This window comes from Suncus etruscus, chromosome 8, assembly GCF_024139225.1.
Source record: "Suncus etruscus isolate mSunEtr1 chromosome 8, mSunEtr1.pri.cur, whole genome shotgun sequence".
Lineage (NCBI taxonomy): Eukaryota > Metazoa > Chordata > Mammalia > Eulipotyphla > Soricidae > Suncus > Suncus etruscus.
The window spans coordinates 61,320,367-61,342,499 of record NC_064855.1 but is presented as its reverse complement, the minus strand read 5'-3'; the positions used below and the strand labels follow the sequence as shown (position 1 = coordinate 61,342,499).

The window sequence follows — 22,133 nt, the reverse complement described above, 5'->3', positions numbered from 1 at the left end:
CTGGATTAAGTCAGGTGAAAGGAAGTGGTCACTCTGGAGGAGAGAGAAAGCTTAAGCTAGGTATTAAGTGTCTGCCATGGAGGCAGGCAGGCAGGGCAGGGGTGGAGGGAAATTGGGGATATCAGTGGAAGGAAATAGACCCTGGTGAAAGGATGGTGTTGGAACACTGTATGACTGAAACTCAATCATGAATAACACTGTAACTAAAATTCACAGTGATTTAATTAAAAACAAAACAATAAAAATTTAAAAGCACTGTTTCCATTATAATTGCAACTTGCACTGCATCTTGGAGTTTCAAAACCTATTATGAATAGCAAAAGCAGAACAAAGAGCTTAAGTGAAACAACTACTATTTTAAAAATTTTTTGCTTTTTGAAATTTTTTTTTTTTTTTTTTTTTTTTTTTGGTTTTTGGGCCACACCCGGTAACGCTCAGGGGTTACTCCTGGCTATGTGCTCAGAAGTTGCTCCTGGCTTGGGGGACCATATGGGACGCCAGGGGATCGAACCGCGGTCCGTCAAAGGCTAGCGCAGGCAAGGCAGGCACCTTACCTTTAGCGCCACCGCCCGGCCCCCTTGAAATGTTTTTTACTGAATCATAGTGAAATACAAAGTTACAAAGATACTTGTAATTGAATTTCAGGCATGAATTTCAATGTTGCAACACCAATCCCTTCATTAGTACCCACTTCCCTCAACTAGTGTCCCCAGCTTTCCTCCTAACACTTTTATTGTCCCCCATTGTCCTAGAGTTCCCTTCCCCACTTATTTCCATCACAGTGGCAAGCATCCTGAAGCTGCTCTTCATTTGAAGACCTACTCTTCATTTCTACTATATATAATATTCTCCTATGTTCCTCTTCCTCTGATTTCACTCAACATGATACTTTCCAAATCTATCCAAGTAGCCGCAAATTGCATAATTTATTTTATGTATAAGTGGTATTCCACTGTATATATGCATCATAGTTAAGGTATTTTTCTCAGTGCCAGATAGAGACCATGGTGGTTAGGGTGCCTGCCTTGTATGCAGCCAACCTGGGTTCAATCACTGGCATCCCAGTTATCCCCTGAGCACCACCAGGAAAGATTCCTGAATGCAGAGCCAAGAGTAACTCCTGAGCATTACCAGGTGTGGAAAAAAAGAATTCTGAATAGGGAAAATAATGTATTCAACCCTATGACCATCATGTGTAATAACAGAATTAGTGGGGGAGGGAGAATTATTTAATTTAATGTACCAATCACATAAAATTTCAACACACAGTGTTTTCCAGGTAGATATATATTTATATCATATATAGAAACTAAAATGAGATCAAATTTCTATAAAAACAGGTTATTTAAAATAATTACTCAATCTCTTAAAAATCCAACTTTTATTTATTTAAAAAATTGAAATGTTTGGGCTGGAGAGATGGTATGGAGGTAAGGCATCTGCCTTGCATGCAGAAAGACGGTGGTTCAAATCCCAGCATCCCATATGGTCCCCAGAGCCTGCCAGGAGCGATTTCTGAGCGTAAAACCAGAAACAAACAAACAAATTGAAATGTTTGACACATACAATATAGAAATTCAAGGTAGACAATATAGGCAATATAAGCAATAGGATTACTGTTATAGTGATAATGATAACTCTGACATCACAAAATTGATGGGAGGCATTGGTGTTGGGAATGTTGCACTGGTGAAGGGGGTGTGTTCTTTTCTATAAATGAAATCCAACTACAAACATGTTTGTAATCATGGTGCTTAAATAAAGATAATATTATGAAAAATAGACAAAATTGTGTATTTTTTTTTGTAACTAGAATAATTAAATCCTAACTTTTTATTTTATTTGGTTTTTGGGCCACACTGGGCGGCACTCGGGTTACTCCTGGCTCTATGTTTAGAACTCAGAAATCAGCAGGCTCAGGGGACCATATGCGATGCCAGGGATCGAACCTGGGTCCAACCCAGGTTGTCTGCATGCAAGGCAACTGCCCTACTGCTGTGATTTCACTTTGACCCTAAATTCTAACTTTTTAAACAACTTTTTTAAATTCTAGGGTTTTAGCAAGTTTGAGAATTACCATACAATACTGCTTTCTATCTGTGCATTAAATCTCAAAAGCTTATTTACTATTAATTGTCAGTTTGTATCTTAAAGAACATCTATTCTGTCTCTGGACTCTTAGCTACCATCATTTATTTTTATGTATAAGGGTTTTTGAGATCACACTTGGCAGGATTTAGGGGTTATTCCTGACTCTGTGCTCACTAGTGACCCCTGGAAGTGCTAGGGAATTGATCACATGTTGCATTGAGAAATGAACCAGAGTCAGCAACATGCAAGGCAAGAGCTTTAACTCCTATACAAATTCTACAGTCCCCATTGTTGTTGTTGTGTGTTTGTTTGGTATTCTTGTTTTTGAAAAGTTTGGTTTTTAAAAAGTACATCTACATCTTTTCTCTCTAACATCTCACTCAGCATAATGTGCTCAAGTTCCATTTGTGTTGTCACAAATAGCAGGCTAGTCAACTTTTTCATGACTAAAATATATTGTTGCAAAGCCCAGCTTTTAAAATACACTTTTCTTCCCCCCCTGTGGTGCTCAAGGCTTTAACTGTGGCATGGCATCAACTCCACCACAGATCCACATACCAGCCCTAAAATAAAGTATAATAGAGTCTTGAATCTCTGAACATTTGCTTCTAGCCTGTCTTTTCACGATAAACTTTATCTGCAAAAATAACACCCCAACAAAAAACTACAATTTAAATATGGATATATACATTTTTATAAAATTAATATGAAAATTACAGTGAAAATAATATGAAAAATACAGAGAAAATAATAAGATAACTGACTCAAAATATGACGAAAATAATGAACTTCCTCAAAGTTCTTTTTTTGTTTGTTTGTTTTGGGGGAGGTCACACCTAATAGCACTCGTGGGTTACTTCAGGCTCTGCATTCAAAAATCACTCGGGTCTGTGAACTCCTACTGGGGATCTAAACCAGATCGGCTGCATGAGAAGAAAACACTTTACCTGGTGTGCTATCACTCTGGCCCCTCAAAGTTCTTAACATATGAAGTCAGTATGAGTTTTGGGAGAGTGTTTGGGAAAAAAAAGGAACAATAAAGTGTTTCACATTTTAAGTAATATTTTACTATTTATTTATTTATTTATTTTAGTTTTGGGGCCACACCCGGTGGCACTCAGGGGTTACTCTTGGCTCTGCATTCAGAAATTGCTCCTGGCAGGCTCAGGGGGGACCATATGAGATGAAGGAAACCGAACCTCCAGTCCACTCCATGTTGTGCTGTGTGCAAGGCAAATGCCCTACTGCTCTGCTATCTCTTCAGCCCCAATATTTTACTATTTATAAAACACTTGACATTGGAAAGGAGGTGAAAACTACTCTGATATAACATTACCATGAAATTAATTTCCTATTATTTATGTGCAAACTTTACACCCTTCATAAAAATTTACTCAAGAGAAATCATAGACCTAAATGCAAAAGTAATGACTCAGAATTTAAGAGAATCTAGATGATCTCCAGTGAAGAGGTTTTAGATACAAAACCAAAGGATAATATATGATATAATCAATGGTAAGATAGATTTCATTACAATTTAAAACTCTTGGGGACTGGAGCGATAACACAGTATTAGGGCATTTGTCTTGGATGTGGCTGACCCTGGCCGAACCCGTGTTCGATCCCCAGCATCATATATGGTCCCCCGAACTTGCCAGGAGCAATTTTGAGTGCCAGGAATAACCCCTGAGTGCTGCCAGGTTAACCCCCTCCCCAAATTAAAATTAAAAGTAAAAGACAATGTCAAGAATAGGAATACAGGGCCCGGAGAGATAGCACAACAGCGTTTGCCTTGCAAGCAGCCGATTCAAAGCAAAGGTGGTTGGTTCAAATCCCAGTGTCCCATATGGTCCCCTGTGCCTGCCAGGAGCTATTTCTAAGCAGACAGCCAGGAGTAACCCCTGAGCACCGCCGGGTGTGGCCCCAAAAACAAAACTAAACAAACAAACAAAAAGAATAGGAATACAAGTCAGACTAGTGAATTAAAAATATATAATACAATGCTGAATAATAATAACCAGAGTATAAAATGGGTGAAATACCCAAAGAAAACATACATAATCCTAAGGATGAAAGTCTGTACCCTTCTGTTATCAGGGAACTACAATTTATAAAACAAGCTATCACTACACACTTAGTACAAGTCAAAATCTAGTAAACTACTTGAATAAATACTGGAGCAGGTGGTGGGGGGACAGACCGATAGCACAGTGGTAGGGCATTTGCCTTGCATGCAGTCAACACAGGACAGACCCCAGTTCGATTCCTGGCATCCCATATGGTTCCCAAGCCTGCCAGGAGTAACCGCTGAGTGCTGCCAGGTGTGACAAGCCCTCCCCACAAAAAATACTGGACTTGGAGTGGGTGTGAAATACCAGGACTGTTCAGTCATTGGTGGGAGTGCAAAATGGTACAGCCACTTTGCCATGCTGTAAAGCAGCCAGGAAGTTTCTTAGAAAACAAGGCATAATTTTACCATACAACCCCTCTATCAACTTCCCTGGCACCTATCTAATGGAGCTGAAAAACTTATGCCCACATACAGTGCTGCATGTGGATGTTTTATAGTTCCAATCACATTTGCTTATAACTTAGTAACCTTTCAGGATATCTTGCAGGATATAAAGGAATAAATAAAATGTGGTACATTCAGATTATGAAATCTGACTCAATACTAAAAGGAAATTAGCTAACAAGTCATAAAAAGAAATGAAGTTGGGGCCGGGTAGGTGGCGCTGGAGGTAAGGTGTCTGCCTTGCAAGCGCTAGCCAAGGAAGGACCGTGGTTCGATCCCCCGGCGTCCCATATGGTCCCCCCAAGCCAGGGGCGATTTCTGAGCACATAGCCAGGAGTAACCCCTGAGCATTACCGGGTGTGGCCCAAAAACCAAAAAAAAAAAAAAAAAAAAAAAGAAATGAAGTTTTCATGTTTATATGAAACAGTGTCACTGAAGTGATTATTTCTTTGTTTTTGTGTTGTTGGTTTTTTTTTTTGTTTTGTTTTGTTTTTTTTGTTTTTGTTTTTTTTTAGTTTTGGGGCTACACCCAGAGATGCTTCAAGGTTACTCCTGGCTCTCTGCACACAGGAATCACTTCTATGCTCCGGGGACCATATGGAATACTGGGGATTGAACCCAAGACAAAGACCCTACCCACTGGATTATTGCTCTGTCCCTCTCTGTTTTGCCCTTTAAAAAAAATCTAGAATAAGACATGGAAGAAAAATCATTTGCTCTTCTATCTAAACCAAAACCAAACCCCTGGACTCCACCAAACTGACAATTCCAAGAAGGTAGCAAGAATGTATCCCTTTTGAGTGGACTGATAAAAGTAAATTTTTCCTACTTTCACCTTGTAACCCTTTACCTACCTATTATCTCATCTTTTTGTTTCTTTTTTTCCCCAACCTCTCTCTAGAGGAACTGCCTAGTCTCCTTGGGACATTCATTGTTTTGGATTTCTAAACTGAAATTATGGCCCCTGAATTGTAATTCTTTTGCTAGACAGACTTTTGACTTGCTATTAATCCAACTATTCTTTTATGGTTAACACATATTATTAAATGAATGATTCCAATACAATATTTTTGAAAAGACAAACTTCTACAGACTATAAAAAGGCAACACCTTATAAGGTGTTCACCTTGCATGCAGAAGAATGGTGGTCTGAATCCATATGAATTCCATATGGTCTCCTGAACCTGCCAGGAGCAATTTCTGAGCATAGAGCCAGGAGTAACTCCTGAGTGCTGCCGGGTGTGACCCCCTTCCCAACCCCACAAAAATAAGGCAACACTTTATGATTTTCAGAGCTTACTTCTGGCTCTTCACTCAGGAATTACTCTTGGTGGTGTTCTGGAAACCATATGGGAAGCCAGAGATAAAAGGCTACATGCGAGGCAAGCGCCCTGCCCACGGTACTATCTCTCCAGCCCTGCTGTTTAAATTCTTTAATGTAACAGTTATATTTAGTGAATAAAACCTATCTCTTCCAAGGTAATTTATTTTTTGTTTATTTGTTTTTGTTTTTGGGCCACACTTGGTAACACTCAGGGGTTACTCCTGGCTATGCGCTCAGAAGTTGCTCCTGGCTTGGGGGACCATATGGGACAACGGGGGATCGAACCGCGGTCCGTCCTAGGCTAGTGCAGGCAAGGCAGGCACCTTACCTCTAGCGCCACTGCCCGGCCCCAATTTTTAATGGTTTGATCCTGTGTATATTTCTTTTTTTTAATTTATATTTTCCTGTGTATATTTTTTTTTCTTTTTTGGCTTTTGGTTTTTGGGTCACACCCAGCAGCACTCATGGGTTACTCCTGACTCAATGCTCAGAAATCGCTCCTGGCAGGCTCAGGGGACCATATGAGGTGCCTGGATTCAAACCACCGACCTTTTGTATGCAAGGCAAATGCTTTACCTCCATGCTATCTCTCCGGCCCCTCCTGTGTATATTTCTAAATTGACTCTATGACATGAGGATCACAAGTTCTTTTATTACATTGCCTTGGAGTTCCTTGGATTGGCAAAAACCTATTTGTGTGTGTGTGTGTGTGTGTGTGTGTGTGTGTGTGTGTGTCTCCATTCACTCTCCCATTCTCCTACCCACTCACACCAGATTGGAGATCAAACCCAAGGCTTCACACATGCAAAGCATGTGCTCTATACCACTGAGTCACATTACCAGCCTCTTCATATTTTAATGCACAAGCAACCTTCCCTATGAATCCTTCCCTCACTTTCCACATAGAGCCCAATCTTGAATCTTATAACATTTTGTTTATATTTTATAACTAAAGATATTGTAAACTTTACCTTAATTGTCTAAGTTGTTAGACAATTGCCTGTTTTTTCTTCCTATTTAAAAATATGAAATACATTTTTACAAAAATACATACATGTATCTATAGTGCCAAGCACACGAAGTAAAGGCACTGAAAATGCAAAAGATGATGACTGTGAATAGCCACACAAAAAGTTTCTATTGTAATATAAAGATATATAAAAACTTTTCTGGGGCAGGAGAAATAGCACAGTGGTAGGGTGTTTGCCTTGCACGCAGCCTATGCAGGATGGACAGTGGTTTGAATCCTGGCATCACATATGGTCCCCAGAGCCTGCCAGGAGTGATTTCTTAGTGCAGAGCCAAGAGTGGCCCCTGAGCACTGCAGGTTGTGACCTAAAAACCAAAAAAAAATGTCTTAACAGCTTAACTTTAACCTAATACTTTCCCCCTTATATGACCTGGATTTGTAACAACACCTCAAACTCCCAGATTTTCTAAACTCAAATGAAAAGAATTTAGCATCAAGTCAGTTACTGCAACAGTCACAGAAAAATAAAAGATTAGGTTAAGTACATATATACTAAGAATGCTAAGAATAGCATAACTCACAGTCTCTTCAAGCAATTTACAGTCCAGAGACAGAAAGGAGGGGGAGACCTTAGATAAAGCATCTAGAATATACAACTGAGTGATAAAGTCACATAGACAATGATCTAATTAACTAAATCAACGTAAGTGCCATGAATGCCTGATAAACATGGCATAGATGGAAAGAAACCTAATTTTAGACTGGAAGAGGAGTTTATTGCAGCTCTAAATTACAAGTTTCACATTAAACTGTAAAGGTATTTTGCATATACTAAGGCTTGCTTATGCTTCGTTTTAAGCGTGACAGAAATCAGAGCAATACAATTTTTTGCAAAAGGCGAAAAGAACAAACAAAAATCCGTATCAGAGGAAACAAATACCTGAGATTTCTGGGTTTGGACTTCTGCTGCTGGAAAGAGCTCCATCCAGAGACTGAGCAAAGTGAAAAGGTTGACTTTAGAAAGTCTTGGAATTTGACCTACAAAAGAGAGGGCAAGAAATGAAAAAATATGCTGATGAAAACAAGAACTAAGCTCACACTACTGGACTCTGTCTAGCTTAGCTGCTTTAGCAGGATGCTGTGGGGGGAGGAATAAAAGGATTAGGGGTTTAGAGAATGAAAATATTTTCATGTAGCAGGATACCCATTTGACCTTACTAAAAAAAAAAAAAAAAAAAAAAAAAAAAAAAAGACTTTCTGACATTTTCCAAAATTGGGCCTTCTTTAATCCCGCAGAAGGAGGTAAAAAAAAAAACGTGTCACCACTGTTGTGCCTAGGTCATGAATAGTCTTTTCATTTGGTGTTACTGGAGAGCGAGCTATTCCACCTATGGTGAGGATGAGGTATTGCGACAGAAACACAAGAAAGGCAGTGGTAAGAACATTTTATTTTTAAAAGACAACAATCCTTGAAGGAAAGGTGTCACGTGCAGCTGACCTTACACAGCCACCTTGGAAAGGAAGCTAAAAGCACCACAGGGAGCATTTTCAGGTTTGTGGAACCCAGAGACCCCAGTTCTATGCCCAGGGAGTTAAGGCAATTGGGGGCGGGCAGTGAGTGCCACTTCTTCCTCTTCTTTTCCTTCTTCTTCTTATTAAAGGGCATCTTTCTTATCTTAATTAATTCTTTTTTTAATATATAAATCTTGATTGAAAAAAATCTTGATTTAAGCACCATGATTACAAGCATGTTTGTAGTTGAGGTTCAGGCATAAACAGAACACTTCCCCTTCAACAGGGCAACCTTCCCACTTCAAAAGTCACTGCGCAGTCGGGCTAACAGGTTCCAGGGACGAAGGAGGGAGCGCGCCCAGGAGGGGAAGAGACACCCTGAAGCAGAAGCACAGGTGAAAGCCAGTGCAAGGTGGGGGTGGGGGGGGACTGGGCGTTCCCAGGCGGGAGAGCGACAGGCCAGAGCTCTGCAAAAGACGGCGTGGCGCAGCTGGCGGGCCCAGGTCCGGGTCACTCACCGGTCATGCTGCCAGTCTGGGTGCTGACTGACTGCCCGGCCCCCGAGCTCTCCAGGTTTTGCATCTGCCCTTCTTCTCTCATCCCAAACCTAAAGGCCTCCGCAGTTCAGGAAACGTCCGGCAGTCAAACATGATCTTGGAACACACGCCAACGACTCCTCCCCTCGCCACCTCCAGGCAACGGCCCGCTCGGCGCAGTCAAATCACGTAGAGTCTGGAGCTACTTCCGGCGCACGTGTGACGTCACGGAGGCTGAGGCGGCCATGTCTCAGCCGGCTCTGCAGTGGCCAAGGATGTATATTTGGCTCTTTGTGTGGGTTTGGCTGAAATGAGGTCACTTGAGCTTTTTTGTGGCTCAAAGTTCTCAGATGAAGACTTGAGAATGGGTCTGAGAGTGAAGGAGTATTGAATGGAAATTGGCCCCATTCTTGTCATGATCAAAAACTAAGAAAATCAGGAAGATGGATGGGGGGTTGTGCCTCTGGGTAGTCACCATCATTGATTGGCAGGTCTGTGGTAACTCAGTGCTTAAGCAACACTTGGATTTGGTGCCTCCAACGAAGATGGGGGTTAGAGCCCCAGGGTAGTCTCCATCATTGATTGGCAGATCTGGTAACGATGCTCCAGCAACACCTGAAGCAACACTTGGAATTGAAACTGATTATAAGAAACATAGGAAAAAGTAAGAAAAGACCCTGGAAAATTGAAGCATCTGTATTTGTGGATTTATATCCAGGGCATCACTTTCATTATTGGCGGCTATATGCAAAAATATCCAGGGGTTTTACTAGAAAGATTAGCTTAAGCAGGAATAACTAATTCAATTACTATTCTGTTATCGATAAGTATAATAAATGCTATGGGGTTAGTATATCCAAACTGATCCTGAAGCTTGGATACATTGGAAAAGAAGGCATGTAGGGAGGGATTGTTCTAAAGTTCATTGGGCTTTTTCCCACCCTGGAGAATCCGGTGTTCTTTCTTGAAAGTATCATTTTCATCACTACATTTTTCCCGAAGCAAATTTCATTAAATAAAACTATTTTGCTTTGCTTCTAGGTAAAGTTAAAAAAAGTTTATTGGAGGAGAGAAGCATTTCAAAGTGACTCCAGAGAGAGAGAATGGCTGCCATAGAGACAGGCTTGGGGAAGAGTAGTAGGGAAACTGGGGAAATTGGTGTCAGGAAATGTGCACTGGTGAATTGTACATTATATGACTGAAAATCATGAATAATATTGTAACTGTGTGTCTCACGGTGATTCAGTTAAAGAATTAATCTTTTTATAAAAAAAAAAAAGGGAAAAAACAATCAGGTCCAACCTTGACATAGAAAATCAGAAGTTGTGGGGGAGGCCCAGCCAGTTGTAATTTAAAATAGCCCTTAATATCTTTCTGATATGACTTAAGTTTGAAAGCATCTGATAAAATAATTATTTTTCTACTGTTGACTCCCAAATCTTATCATTAGTCCTGAATTCAAGCTTCCCTTTAGAAATATTTTAAACTGGAATGCTCTGTGGAATGTTGATATATAAGAAAACAAAACTCTCTGGTCAAAGGAGATTCTATAGCATTTCTTAAAAGCATTTGACTGCTGAGACTTATTTCAACAAGTTTATGGGAAACACAGAAAAATGCTTCATGGCTGTCTTGAATACATATTGAGAATCAATGAGAATCATTAGCATGATCAGACCCTCAAACACCCACACTTCTCCCTGCCATTTAGCTCAAGTCTTGCCACTGGTGAACCAGATTGAGCCCATTCTCTGAATTAACATTGTTTGTTTCAGATGGAACCTTCTAGTTACATAGGCTTACTATTAGAGTTATGTATTCCTCATGTCCTGTATCCAATAAACCCACAAAACTTAGAGATTTGAAAGTTCTGAGACCTGAAGCTATTTTGCCTATCAGCATGAAGACACAGAAGGTGGTGGCTTCAGTGAGACCAAAAGACCAAATAAGGGGCCAGAGAGATAGCATTGAGGTGGGGCTTTTGCCTTGCATGCAGAAGGACGATGGTTCAAATCCCGGCATCCCATATGATCCCCCGAGCCTCCAGGAGCGATTTCTGAGCATAGAGACAGGAGTAACTCCTGAGCGCTGCCGGTTATGACCCAAAAACAAAAACAAACAAACAAACAAAAAACCAAATAAAATACATTGATTCCATCCAATGACACAGTGGGGTAGAGAGATAGTACAGTATAGTATAGTGCTTGCCTTGCAAGCAGTGGAGCTGGGTTCAATTCCCAGCACATCATACATTGCCCTCAAGCTCTGCCAGGTATGATCTCTGAGTGCAGAGCCAAGAATAACTCCTGAGCATCACGTAGGCCCCAGAACATGTTTTTAAAGGGCAAACAATATGATGAAGTTTTGACTACCACACTCTAGAGGTGCAAAAGTTGAGGAAATGAAAGATTACTGGTACTCCACGGACATTGGATCAAGAGTTCCTGCTGAAATACAAATAACTCCTTCCTTCCTCCCTCCCTCCCTCCCTTCCTCCCTCCCTCCCTCCCTTCTTTCCTCCCTTCTTCCTTTCCTTTTTCCTTTCCTTTCCCTTCCCTTTCTCCTTCCCTTTCCCCTTGCCCTCACTTTACTTCCTTCCTTCTTTCCTCCTTTCTTTCCCTTCCTTCCTTCTTTCCTCCTTCCTTTCCCTTCTTTCCTTTCTTTCTCCTTTCCTTTCCTTTCCTGTTCCCTTCCCTTTCCCTTTTTCTTCTTTCCCTTTTTCTTCCCTTTCTCCTTCCCTTCCCTTTCCCCTTGCCCTTCCCTTCCCTCTTCTCCTCTCCCTCTCCCTCCCTTTCCCTTTCCTTCCCTTTCCCTTCCTTTCCAATGGGGAGCGGGTTGGGCCACACCTGGCAGCACTCAGGGATTACTCCTGGCTCTTTGTTCAGAAATCACTCCTGGCAGGCTTGAAGAATCATATGGGATGAAACTGGTTCAGCTTCATGCAAGGCAAATGCCCTACCCTCTGTGCTATTGCTCTGGCCCCTAGAAATGACTTTCTCATGATTCCACCCCAAAGCTCACCCAATCTCTTTTTTGACAATTTTGTATATTTTTGCTTAGGAAAACCCCCCTTTTTGTTTAAGAAAGTTTTCATAGGAATGTTTTACTTTGGGAGAGCAGAGAAAATCTGTAATTGTATTGCAACTCTGAAATTTGCATGGAGTGTGTGTGGAAGGGCAGAGAGCTATATTCATGGCTCCACGAATCTGCTTTCACATCTTCATTTAAAAAAACATGCTAGAAGGGGCTTGGACCACAATGGCTGTGCTCAGTGCTTACTCATGGCACTTATAGATCACTCCTTGCAGTACTTGGGACCATATATGATGCCCAGGCCTTCATTTGCAGTCAGCTGAATTAACCACATGTTGTCTACTGGGTGAGATACTAAGGGGACTAAAATGGGGGATCAGACCTAGGGAGCAAATAATAAAATCTGGGAACCAGCAACCAGCAATAGAAAATGCTGTGAAATATCCATACAGAACAGTATCTACCTGTCTTTGGTTCTTCACGTTGGAGCTGCATTTTATCTCTTAGTAGAGGGGTGTATCTGAAGCATGTGTTTTCCTAAGAGGGCAGCAAGGATCACCTGCTTCTGATACCTTGAAGCTGCACCAGAGCAGGACATGTGAAGTAAGTGGTCAGAGCAAGCTTAGAGCACACACTTGCTGAGTGGCAAATGTTTCTATGGTCCTAGAAGCAAAAATGATTGTTTTTTGGGAACTTGTTTTGAATGCTTGTTTTGTATAGAACTAAGCTGATCCTTGTAATAGGGTTCAAATATTCTGAATGCTGAATCACGATTCAAAACTCTCTCGTATGTATGTGTAAAACACTTGACCTACACAATAACTTATGCTTAGATCCAAAAAGTTTCCAAAGGGCAATTGTTTCTATTAGGAAAGTAGAACTTCCCAGGAGAGGTCTTGTTCTAACTCTTTTTTTGTGGGGGGGCACACCCATTTGATGCTCAGGGATTACTCCTGGATAAGCACTCAGAAATTGCCCCTGGCTTGGGGGAACCATATGGGACGACGGGGGATAGAACCGCGGTCCTTCCTTGGCTAGCGCTTGCAAGGCAGGCACCTTACCTCTACTGCCACCTCACTGGCCCCTTGTTCTAACTCTTAAATGTCATCACACATTCTCTCTGTCCCCTTGAGTACTGATGGTTTTTTATGTGTTGTTGGTGTGAAAGAAATTGGGGTATTGTAGAGGGGATTCTAGGCTCTGGCAGGTTCTGTGAATTGGATTCTTTGAACTTTTCTTTTTTTTTAATTTTTTTTATTTTTAATTATGAGAACAAAGATGCAAAGAAAGAGGACAAGGTAAAGTTACAGTGGAAGGACAATCACCCATAACATAATTCTCAGAAAAAGTCCCCTTGCTGATATCTTAACTTTGAACTTTCAGCCAAAGAACATTAAGATAAATAAAACAGAATCCATGTACAATTACTTTGTCCCTCAAGTCCCCAGATTGTAACACATTATATTTCTTAACAGCACACAAGGCAATCTAAAGCCATAAAACTTACATAACTCCTTAAACATTAGAGGCATAGTACTTTTTACATTTCCATGTACATGCATATTAGTTTAAGTTAACCTCAAATTTTAAGTGTTTTTTTTTTTAAGGATTAGAGTCAAAGGAGCACAGTAAAAACAGTGTTAGAGTGGCAATTGTTGTTTGCATAGGCCCACCAAAATATGAGGGGCACGGAAAGGAATAACCTTGGCCTAAATACAAAGAGACCCGACCCCTGAAGTTTCCTGGCATAAGACCAACTCTAGGCTCCAGCCAAACTAGTTTGTCCAATCCAGGACATTGTCTGTAGTGCCAACACACTTTTATTTTTCACACAGTCTCTGTTGTTGGTATCATGTTTCTGTATTAAATATCCTGAAATCTGCATATCCTACATTGAAGTCAGGATGTGGAGCGTCCTCTTGTTTCACCTCACCATTAAAAAGCAATGCAGGGAGCCCTGTCCTATAAGCAGGTCGTTGTTGTTAAGTCTTCTCAGTGTTAAGGGAAGTCTCTTTTGAGCAGGTCGATGTCTGAGCAGTGGTAGGGTCTTCCGTGGTAGAGAATTGCTTTCAGGCAATGTTATAGACAAACCTGGACGTTTCGTGGATGGCTTCCCTGGTTCAGGGGTGAATGGAAAATGCCCTTTCTTCTGAGGTCTATGCCAGGTTGTTATGTCAATGTTCAGGGTATAAGGTCCCTTTGCACTACAAGGTTTGTGTGTTCCAATCTCTTATTTGTATGTATAGTATTTTCCCATTTTAATGTGCCTATGCAAAAAAGGAGCAATGCCACGTGGCGTTATTGGCGCATATGGGGGCCATAAGAACAAGTCCAACAATCCCCATGACATGGTTCAATCATAAGCATTAATCTGGGGGACTCTTTCAACAAAATTCCTTGTTGAACAGCTCATAAAGAGAAGATAAAAAGTGGTTAGAATCGTCACTGTATAAGAGAGTATTTAGTACGACTTATAGCTGTCAGAGAAAAAACACAAAATATTCGAAAGAAATACGTGTCCATTTTATGTCTTTTGAAACAGTTTGGGGTTGTGACACACAATGCATGGCTTTGGTCTGTGATTAGGATTGTGCAGTACTGAAGTTAAAAAGAGTAATGTGGGGGCCGGAGAGATAGCGTGGAGGTAAGGCGTTTGCCTTTCATGCAGGAGGTCATCGGTTCGAATCCCGGCGCCCCATATGGTCCCCTGTGCCTGCCAGGAGCAATTTCTGAGCCTGGAGCCAGAAATAACCCCTGAGCACTGCCGGGTGTGACCCAAAAACCACAAAAAAAAAAAAAAAAAAAGAGTAATGTGGGTTAGTGATGTTTGGGGGGTGTGAGAGAGTTAAGGAGTAAAAATGAGCTTTGTAGGGTGTGGGAAAGGGAAGAATACAAAATGGATATTCTGGATATGCAAAACAAACATAAAGATAAGGGATACTCTTAATACATGCAGTGCTCGTGGGGGCGCTAGCCCCTGCGCGGTTTTCCATATGTGGACTAGTCAGAAATTGCCAGTGACAAACTTAGCACAACCTAGCAAATCTCAACACACCCCAAGTTAAGACCCACAATTTCTGGCCACCTGGGCTGCCACCCTGAAGGCCTGGAGGCCGGGGGCAGAAGAGAGGAAGGCTGGGGGCCTATCAGGGCTCCCAGAGCACCCAAGTTAGGGAGAAGGCCTTCCACATGGGGTCTCCCCAAACCCCATGCGGCAGGAGCTAGCCTCCAGCTCAAGAGAGGATGGATAGAGAGCTGGAAGCCAGGATCTGCCCGCCCTACACCCTGTGCCCTTCCCATCCTAGAGCTGGGGGAAGGGCGGGGAAAGCTTGGGAGCCCATCCAGGAGGGACCCCCCCCAACACCTACCTTGTCTGTCCACCTGGGCTGCCACCCCAGAAGGCCTGGAGTCTGGGGCAGAAGAGGGGAAAGCTAGGGGCCTATCAGGGCTCCCAGCGCACTCAAGTTAGAGAGAAGGCCTTCCACATGGGGTCTCCCCAAACCCCATGTGGCAGGAGCTAGCCTCCAGCTCCAGGATTCCTTGAACTTTTCTTTCACAAGAATATTGTCTTGTGTAAACAGCAGATGATATGTATGGGGATAACATTAACCTGATAATCTGCAGAGTCTCTGTTATCTAATGTAGCTAATTTTATTAACCCAGGAGTTAAACTGATATTAGATTTAGATAACACAATCACACACTTCAAACAAAAACAACAACATTAAAAGCTGGTTGATTAGAACACTGGCACAGTCTAATTTTCCTAGTGTATTTTGTCACACACCACTAGCACTTAGCAGTTACTTAGTAAATATTTGCTGAGTGAATGAGTGAAGCACAAAGCTTTCCCAAGGTTGTCACCTCATCTAGTGGCTTAGTTCTAAAAGCAGCTGCAGGGACAACAAACATCTTTCATAATAGCATCCTGGGAAGACTGAAAGTCACATTATGCTTTGTGACCCCTAATTCACCTGGGTCTTCCCAGACCCTCCACTTCATAGCCAGTTATCAATACCAGAGAAAGGCATTCTTTGTTTTGTTTTGTTTTGTTTTTGGGTCACACCCAGCAGTCAGGGGTTACTCCTGGCTCTATGCTCAGAAGTCGCTCCTAGCAGGCCTGAGGAACCATATGGGATGCTGGGATTCGAACCAATGACCTTCTGCATGAAAGGCAAACGACTTTCTTCCATGCTATCTCTCCGGCCCAGAAAGGCATCCTTGATTAGGTAGTCAATAGTTCCCAATAATAGAACAAGTTTGTAAACACTTTGACGATGACTTATGGTAAGAATACATTTTATTATCAATTGGGAAGGATACCAGATGAACTATTAGTATAGCTGAGCCTGCTACATCCAATTGGACAGCTGATTTTGCAAGCCATGAAGGCATGAGACGAGCATTTTGAAAGCAGCCACATAGTGAATGTAAAGGAGGATCTCTCCATCCCAGTGACCTTGTTGTGAAGAAAAAAAGCTACCACTCCCCACACCTAACTACCTTGCTCCTCAAATAAATCTAGGTCAAAACAAAGTGGGATGTAAAAACTTTTCCAGAATATGAACAAGAAAGTTTAAAGGAGAGGTCTTGCTTTTGCTTTAAAATATAATACTGTAAAATTTCTTAACCATGACTTCCATATGAAAAAATGCCACCTGTGAACAGCCCAGAAGATCATCAGGGAGAAGATAGATTATGTGGAGCCATTTATGGCCCCCTTAATGCTATTATTGCATAAGACTAGTCCTTTTGGAGAAATTTTAGTCAGTATTCCCTAAAATGTTCCTCAGTTCATGTATGTAGTTTAATAAGAGCTCATAGGGTGGGAGGAAAGGGAGTTGATTTTATGGGGGGAAAAAAAACAACAACTAAAAATTAGTCAAGGAAATGCTGAGTGAAGCACGACTTCTAAGAGACCCTGATGTGGTATTGTGTGTTGTGATACTTCTGAAGGTTTTCCCATGAGTGATTTTGTTACCCTATCTGACCCCAGAATCCTGTTTTTCTAATCACATCCAGTACACAGGGACTGAGGACGACCTGTTTTTACCTCCAGTTGGAAGAAACAGGATGTAGAAGAGTGATGTATTTGCTACTGAACCAGCTGGGCAGGGTCAGGGAGTTAGGATGCTTCCAGTTTACTTGGATGTATCATTGCCTTTGGTTCATCAACTGAAAAACCAAAAGCACTTCAGTGCACCCATGTTAATGTATAATCCCCACTTGTAGTTTACCATAGTAAATTATGCTGTCTCACAGGACATGTCTCATTAAGACATGGCATGAATGAGACCCTCTGGATTTGGGCCAAGTAGGGACAGCCCTCTTAATTAAGCACAGGTTTATGTTTTCATTTAAATAAATTTAATTTATGCTTTAATTTAAAGTGCACACACATACAACAATATTAAGGGGAGAGAGCTCAGAGGTCTGGAGCATATGCCCTGCATCTGTGAACATCCCAGTTCCATCCATGGCAATGTATGATCCCCTGAGCATGACTGAGTGTAATTATAGTAGCATTAAATCACCGGGCCCAGCACCCCAGAGTCATTTCAATATTGTCAAACCCCTGAGCATTGCTGGGGAGGATAAAATTAAAAACAAAACAATTACAGTTTTTGTTCAGAACATTCTCCTTGATCTTTGACTAAATCTTTTGACTTTAATTAAATCAGAGCATATTTTCAGGGTGGGAGTAATAGTCTTCAAGGCTTGAGTTCATATTTAGATCCACCGGTTTCTGTATGAGGAATCTAAGACTCTACTTTATGACTAGTGAAGAGGAAAGATGATACTCACCCGACTGAAGTGAATAAGACATTCAAGTTCTTTACAAATGACACAAGTATCACTTTGTGGTTCTGTGTTGCAGGTTTTCAACCTCATGGATGAAGAAGCTGGCAGTCTTAGAAGTGGGTCATTACTTCTAACAAAAATTGTCTATGCACAGAATAGGGGAGTGTTGTGTCTTTACTCTATGATTTGTTCTAAGCCAGGAGAGAGGTATGACCCCTGACCTGGTGTTTACTGAGTTCTATTCACTAAAATATAAAATCTTTTGCTGCCATATATTACATAATTTCTTGAACCACCTCCCTTATTATCTCAGGCACCTTGTGTATAAATACTATATTAATATCTAAAATGTAAAAAATATGCTCTTATTCTCAGAGGCAGCCATTTTGATGGCAGCATCTATCACTTTATTTAGGATATGGGACCACACATGGTGGAGCTTGGGCACTTGGTTTTGTTCTTAAGGGACCATTCAGTGCAAAGCTAGTGCTTAATCCCTGTATTATCTCTGTAGTCCCTGTAATGTTTTATCCAATGTGTAACAAGCAACCATATTTCCAACAACTAGGAGAAGAATGAAGACTTCCCAGACTGCCTCTCTAAAAACAAAAACAAAACACCACAGTTTTGTGATGTGGCATTCTTTGTTTTGTTTCGCTTTTTATGCTACACCTGGCTGTACTCAGAGTCAACTCCTGGCTCTGGACTCAGAAATCACTCCTGGTGGACTCAAGGGACCACATGAGATGCTGGTGATTGAGCCAGGTAGGCAACCACCCTACCCACTGTACTTTCTTTCTGACCCTGTGATATGGGATTTTATGAGGCTAAAATAAACACTCTTGGGGATGCATAAAAGAAAGATTGGTGCAGTCATATTTCTTAGTCAAGGATATAACCCAACAGTATAGCACTTATCCTGGCCAGCTGAGTCACTTTTTGATTCTGAGCACCACTACTCCTCCCCAAATAATTATCCAAAGTTTTTTTTCTTTACAATTGTTCTTTCCTTTAAGTACGCTGATAATTATGCACAGTTTCTGCTAAAATTGCAAAATATCGCACTCTCTATTCTTCACAGTGTCCCCTTCTCCCTTTCCATGTTTATTTCCCTACGACCTGTTTTTTTCCTGAAGTTCCAGGACCATGCAAGGAGGTGACAGGCTAGGTTGTGCTGGTAGCCAATGTCTTTATGTTAGAGCTGGTCTCTGTATGGCTTGCAGTGTCTCTTCTGTCCGCCTTGTGTCCACCACTGCAGAAAACTCTGTGTGGAGACTTTTGGGCCCGTAGTAGTTTCGAGGCAGCAGCTCTATACTTTTTTGAGATGAGGTTGTAGAGGATGGGATTGATGGAGGCGCTCAGATAGAAAAGTTGCAAAGCAACAATGTTGAAGTACTGAGAGAAGTACATCATCCGGGTGTCCTTGGTGTTTATGTAGATGATTCTTCCCACATGGAAAGGCAACCAGCAAACTACAAACGCTATAACCACCACCACTGCAAAACAAGACAAAAGCTAGAATTAGTCAAAGCATCCGCCACAAAAGTAGACTCTGCACAGCTGAAACAATGAGCAACAAGACAAAGCAGATGAAACTTTCATCTCATGAAACCTGAAGGAAGGAAGAAAGGAAGGAAGGAAGGAAGGAAGGAAGGAAGGAAGGAAGGAAGGAAGGAAGGAAAGAAGGAAGGAAGGAAAGAAGGAAGGAAGGAAAGAAGGAAGGAAGGAAAGAAGGAAGGAAGGAAAGAAGGAAGGAAGAAAGGAAGGAAGGAAGGAAGGAAGAAAGGGAGGGAGGGAAGGAGGGAGGAAAGGAGGAAGTAAGGGAGAAAGGAAGAAAGGAAGGAAGGAGGATGGAAGGAAGGAAGAAGAAAGGAAGGAAAGAAGGATGGAAGGAGGAAAGAAGGAAGAAAGGAAAGAAGGAAGGAAAGAGGAAGGAAGGAAGAAGGTAGGAGGAAGGAAGGAGGATGGAAGGAAGGAAAGAAGAAAGGAAGGAAAGAATGGAAGGAGGAAAGAAGGAAGGAAAGAGGAAGGAAGGAAGAAGGTAGGAAAAAGGAAGGAAGGAAGCAAGGAAAGAAGGAAGGAAGGAAGGAAGGAAGGAAGGAAGAAAGAAAGGAAGGAAGGAAAGAAGGAAGGAGCCGACCCCAGAGAGTGTCAACACTGGCTCTCTGTCAGCACACTTGTGTACTCTGTACTCTCCAGGCCAAGATCCAGGACCCAGACCAGAGGATTTTAGAATCCAGCACTGGTCACAGCACATATGAGCAGCCCGTCAGAGGGATCTCGGGCTTCAGCGAAGCTGGAAATCTGAGGTGGCATTCTCCTCAGTCTGTGGAAGTAGAACTACAGGAAGGAACTGGCTAGAAGAGGTGCCAGGGGAGCTCTGAAGCCAGGTCCCAGGGGGTCCCAGCCTAGGCACTGAGTTTGGGACTGCGCCACTTACGCAGGACGCGGATGGTCTGCCTGTGGCCCTTCTCCCGCCGGGGGGCAACGATGCCTTTCAGGGGGCCCCGGGTCCTCCAGAGCTCGCGCCCGATAAGCCCGTAGAGGACGCTGAGGCACAAAAACGGGAGGAAGAAGTAGGCAGTGGTGACCCACAGCATGACGCGCAGAGCGCCTTCCTGCTCGGGGCTGGGCCGACACTCGCGGCTGAAGAGCGCGGCTGCAGCCCGGGCGGCGTCGGAGCCCGCGGCGGTGGCGTTGAGCCGGGGGCCCCCCTCGAAGGACGCGGGGTCCTGCTCGACGCCCACGAGGAAGAAGAAGGGGGCGGCCGACAGCAGCGCCACGGCCCAGAGCGCCGCGATGAGCGCGCGGACGCGCCGCCGGCTGCCCAGGACGCGGCGGGCCCGGAGCGGGCGGCAGACGGCCAGGTAGCGCTCCACGCTGAGCGCCGTCATGTGCAGCAGCGTGGCGTAGGTGCCGCCCTCGCCCAGGTAGAGCGACAGGCGGCAGAGCAGCGAGCCGAAGACCCAGGGCCGCGAGCGCCACAGGCGGTACAGATCCCAGGGCAGCCCCAGCAGGATGAGCAGGTCCGACATGGCCATGCTGCACAGGTACGAGTTGGTGGCGCTCCGCAGGGCCCGGGCGCGCCACACCAGCAGCACGGTCACCGCGTTGCCGCTCACCCCGACGGCGAACAGCCCGAGGCACACGGCGGTCACCGGCACCAGCGCGCCCAGCGGGAAGGGCGAGCAGCGGTGCTCGTCGCATGGTAGCCGGGCCGAGGCGCTCCGGTTCCAGGGACTGTCCATGAGCTCTCGGAGGGGGGTCCCCTCAACCTGCAGCACCCGGTAAGCCCCGCACGCGCTGGGGAAGCTTTCCCTAGGGCAGCAAACGCAGGCCCCGCGCGTTGTGCAGAGGGACCCGAGCTTTAATTCAATCCAGGGTCTGCTCAGGCGCTCCTGTTTGCGTGACCTCAGAGACCGCCCCCCACTTCTGCCCCGCCCTGGTCCCCCCAACTCCCTTGCCGGCAGAGTTTCCAAGGAACTTCCTTCTGCAACTAGAACACAAAAGCGCTGTCCTGTCTGGAGGTTCATTTCATCATTTCATGGTGTGTGTGTGTGTGTGTGTGTGTGTGTGTGTGTGTGTGTGTGTGTGTGTGTGTGTGTGACAGCAGCCAGTGGAGCGCGTGCTGGGTTAGGGGACAAACGGATCTCAGGGTGTTGCTGTGGGAACCTGATTGACGACTGCGTCCAGAGGCTTAGGGAAAGCTGCCCAAATAGTAAATGCCTAATAGTAAACGGAACAAGAAGTTGAGACCAGAATCTTGCCCCTCCAGGATCCTTGACTTCTTTTTGCCCAGCCACATCACTACTCTGATGGAAGGAGTTGGCCCTCTACTTTGTCCACAACCTCTTAAAATCCTGAAATCTATAACATCACCGGAATTAAAAAAAAAAAAAAAAAAAGCAAAGCCCAAGGCTATTATTTGTAATGCAGACTTCTGAGTCTGAGACTTTTGAGCACATACTATGTCGTTCCTATGTATGAAAATCATTTAATGATTTAAGAAAATCAGGCTATGTGCCAACACTGAAAAGAACTGGCAATTTGGAGAAAACACTGAAACCGATTTATGGGTCAATTCACTGAACCTGGTAATGGAAAATTCTTACTGAGTGCAGAGGGTGTATTTGGACTTGTGCTTTCCGTTGTCGTGGCTGCTATCGCGATAGCGAGGGTGGTTGGGTGGAGGCTACTCACTTTCTTGCTTGTGGTCCTCATCTGTGGTTGGTATACTTTCTTTTTCTTTCTTTCTTTCTTTCTTTCTTTCTTTCTTTCTTTCTTTCTTTCTTTCTTTCTTTCTTTCTTTCTTTCTTTCTTTCTTTCTTTCTTCCTTCCTTCCTTCTTTCT

The 22,133-nt window shown here is 43.2% G+C and overlaps 2 protein-coding genes across 2 annotated transcripts in view; both read right to left on the bottom strand.

Annotated features, from left to right (window-relative positions):
* CDADC1 (cytidine and dCMP deaminase domain containing 1) overlaps nucleotides 1-9,110 on the bottom strand; it is a 52,681-nt gene extending 43,571 nt beyond the window's left edge. Inside the window, exons 1-2 of the mRNA XM_049778792.1 lie at nucleotides 8,931-9,110; nucleotides 7,841-7,938 (exon numbers count right to left, since the gene is read on the bottom strand). Of these exons, the coding sequence (XP_049634749.1) occupies nucleotides 7,841-7,938; nucleotides 8,931-9,012 (180 nt within the window). The 5' untranslated portion in view covers nucleotides 9,013-9,110. The remainder of the gene's footprint in view (nucleotides 1-7,840; nucleotides 7,939-8,930) is intronic.
* A 9,837-nt stretch (nucleotides 9,111-18,947) lies between these two features.
* MLNR (motilin receptor) lies at nucleotides 18,948-21,316 on the bottom strand. The gene is made up of 2 exons (XM_049778478.1): nucleotides 20,224-21,316; nucleotides 18,948-19,279 (listed from the first exon to the last, which is right to left on the bottom strand). Exons 1-2 carry the CDS (start codon nucleotides 21,314-21,316, stop codon nucleotides 18,948-18,950), a joined length of 1,425 nt encoding a protein of 474 aa, XP_049634435.1.
* Nucleotides 21,317-22,133: the final 817 nt, after the last annotated feature.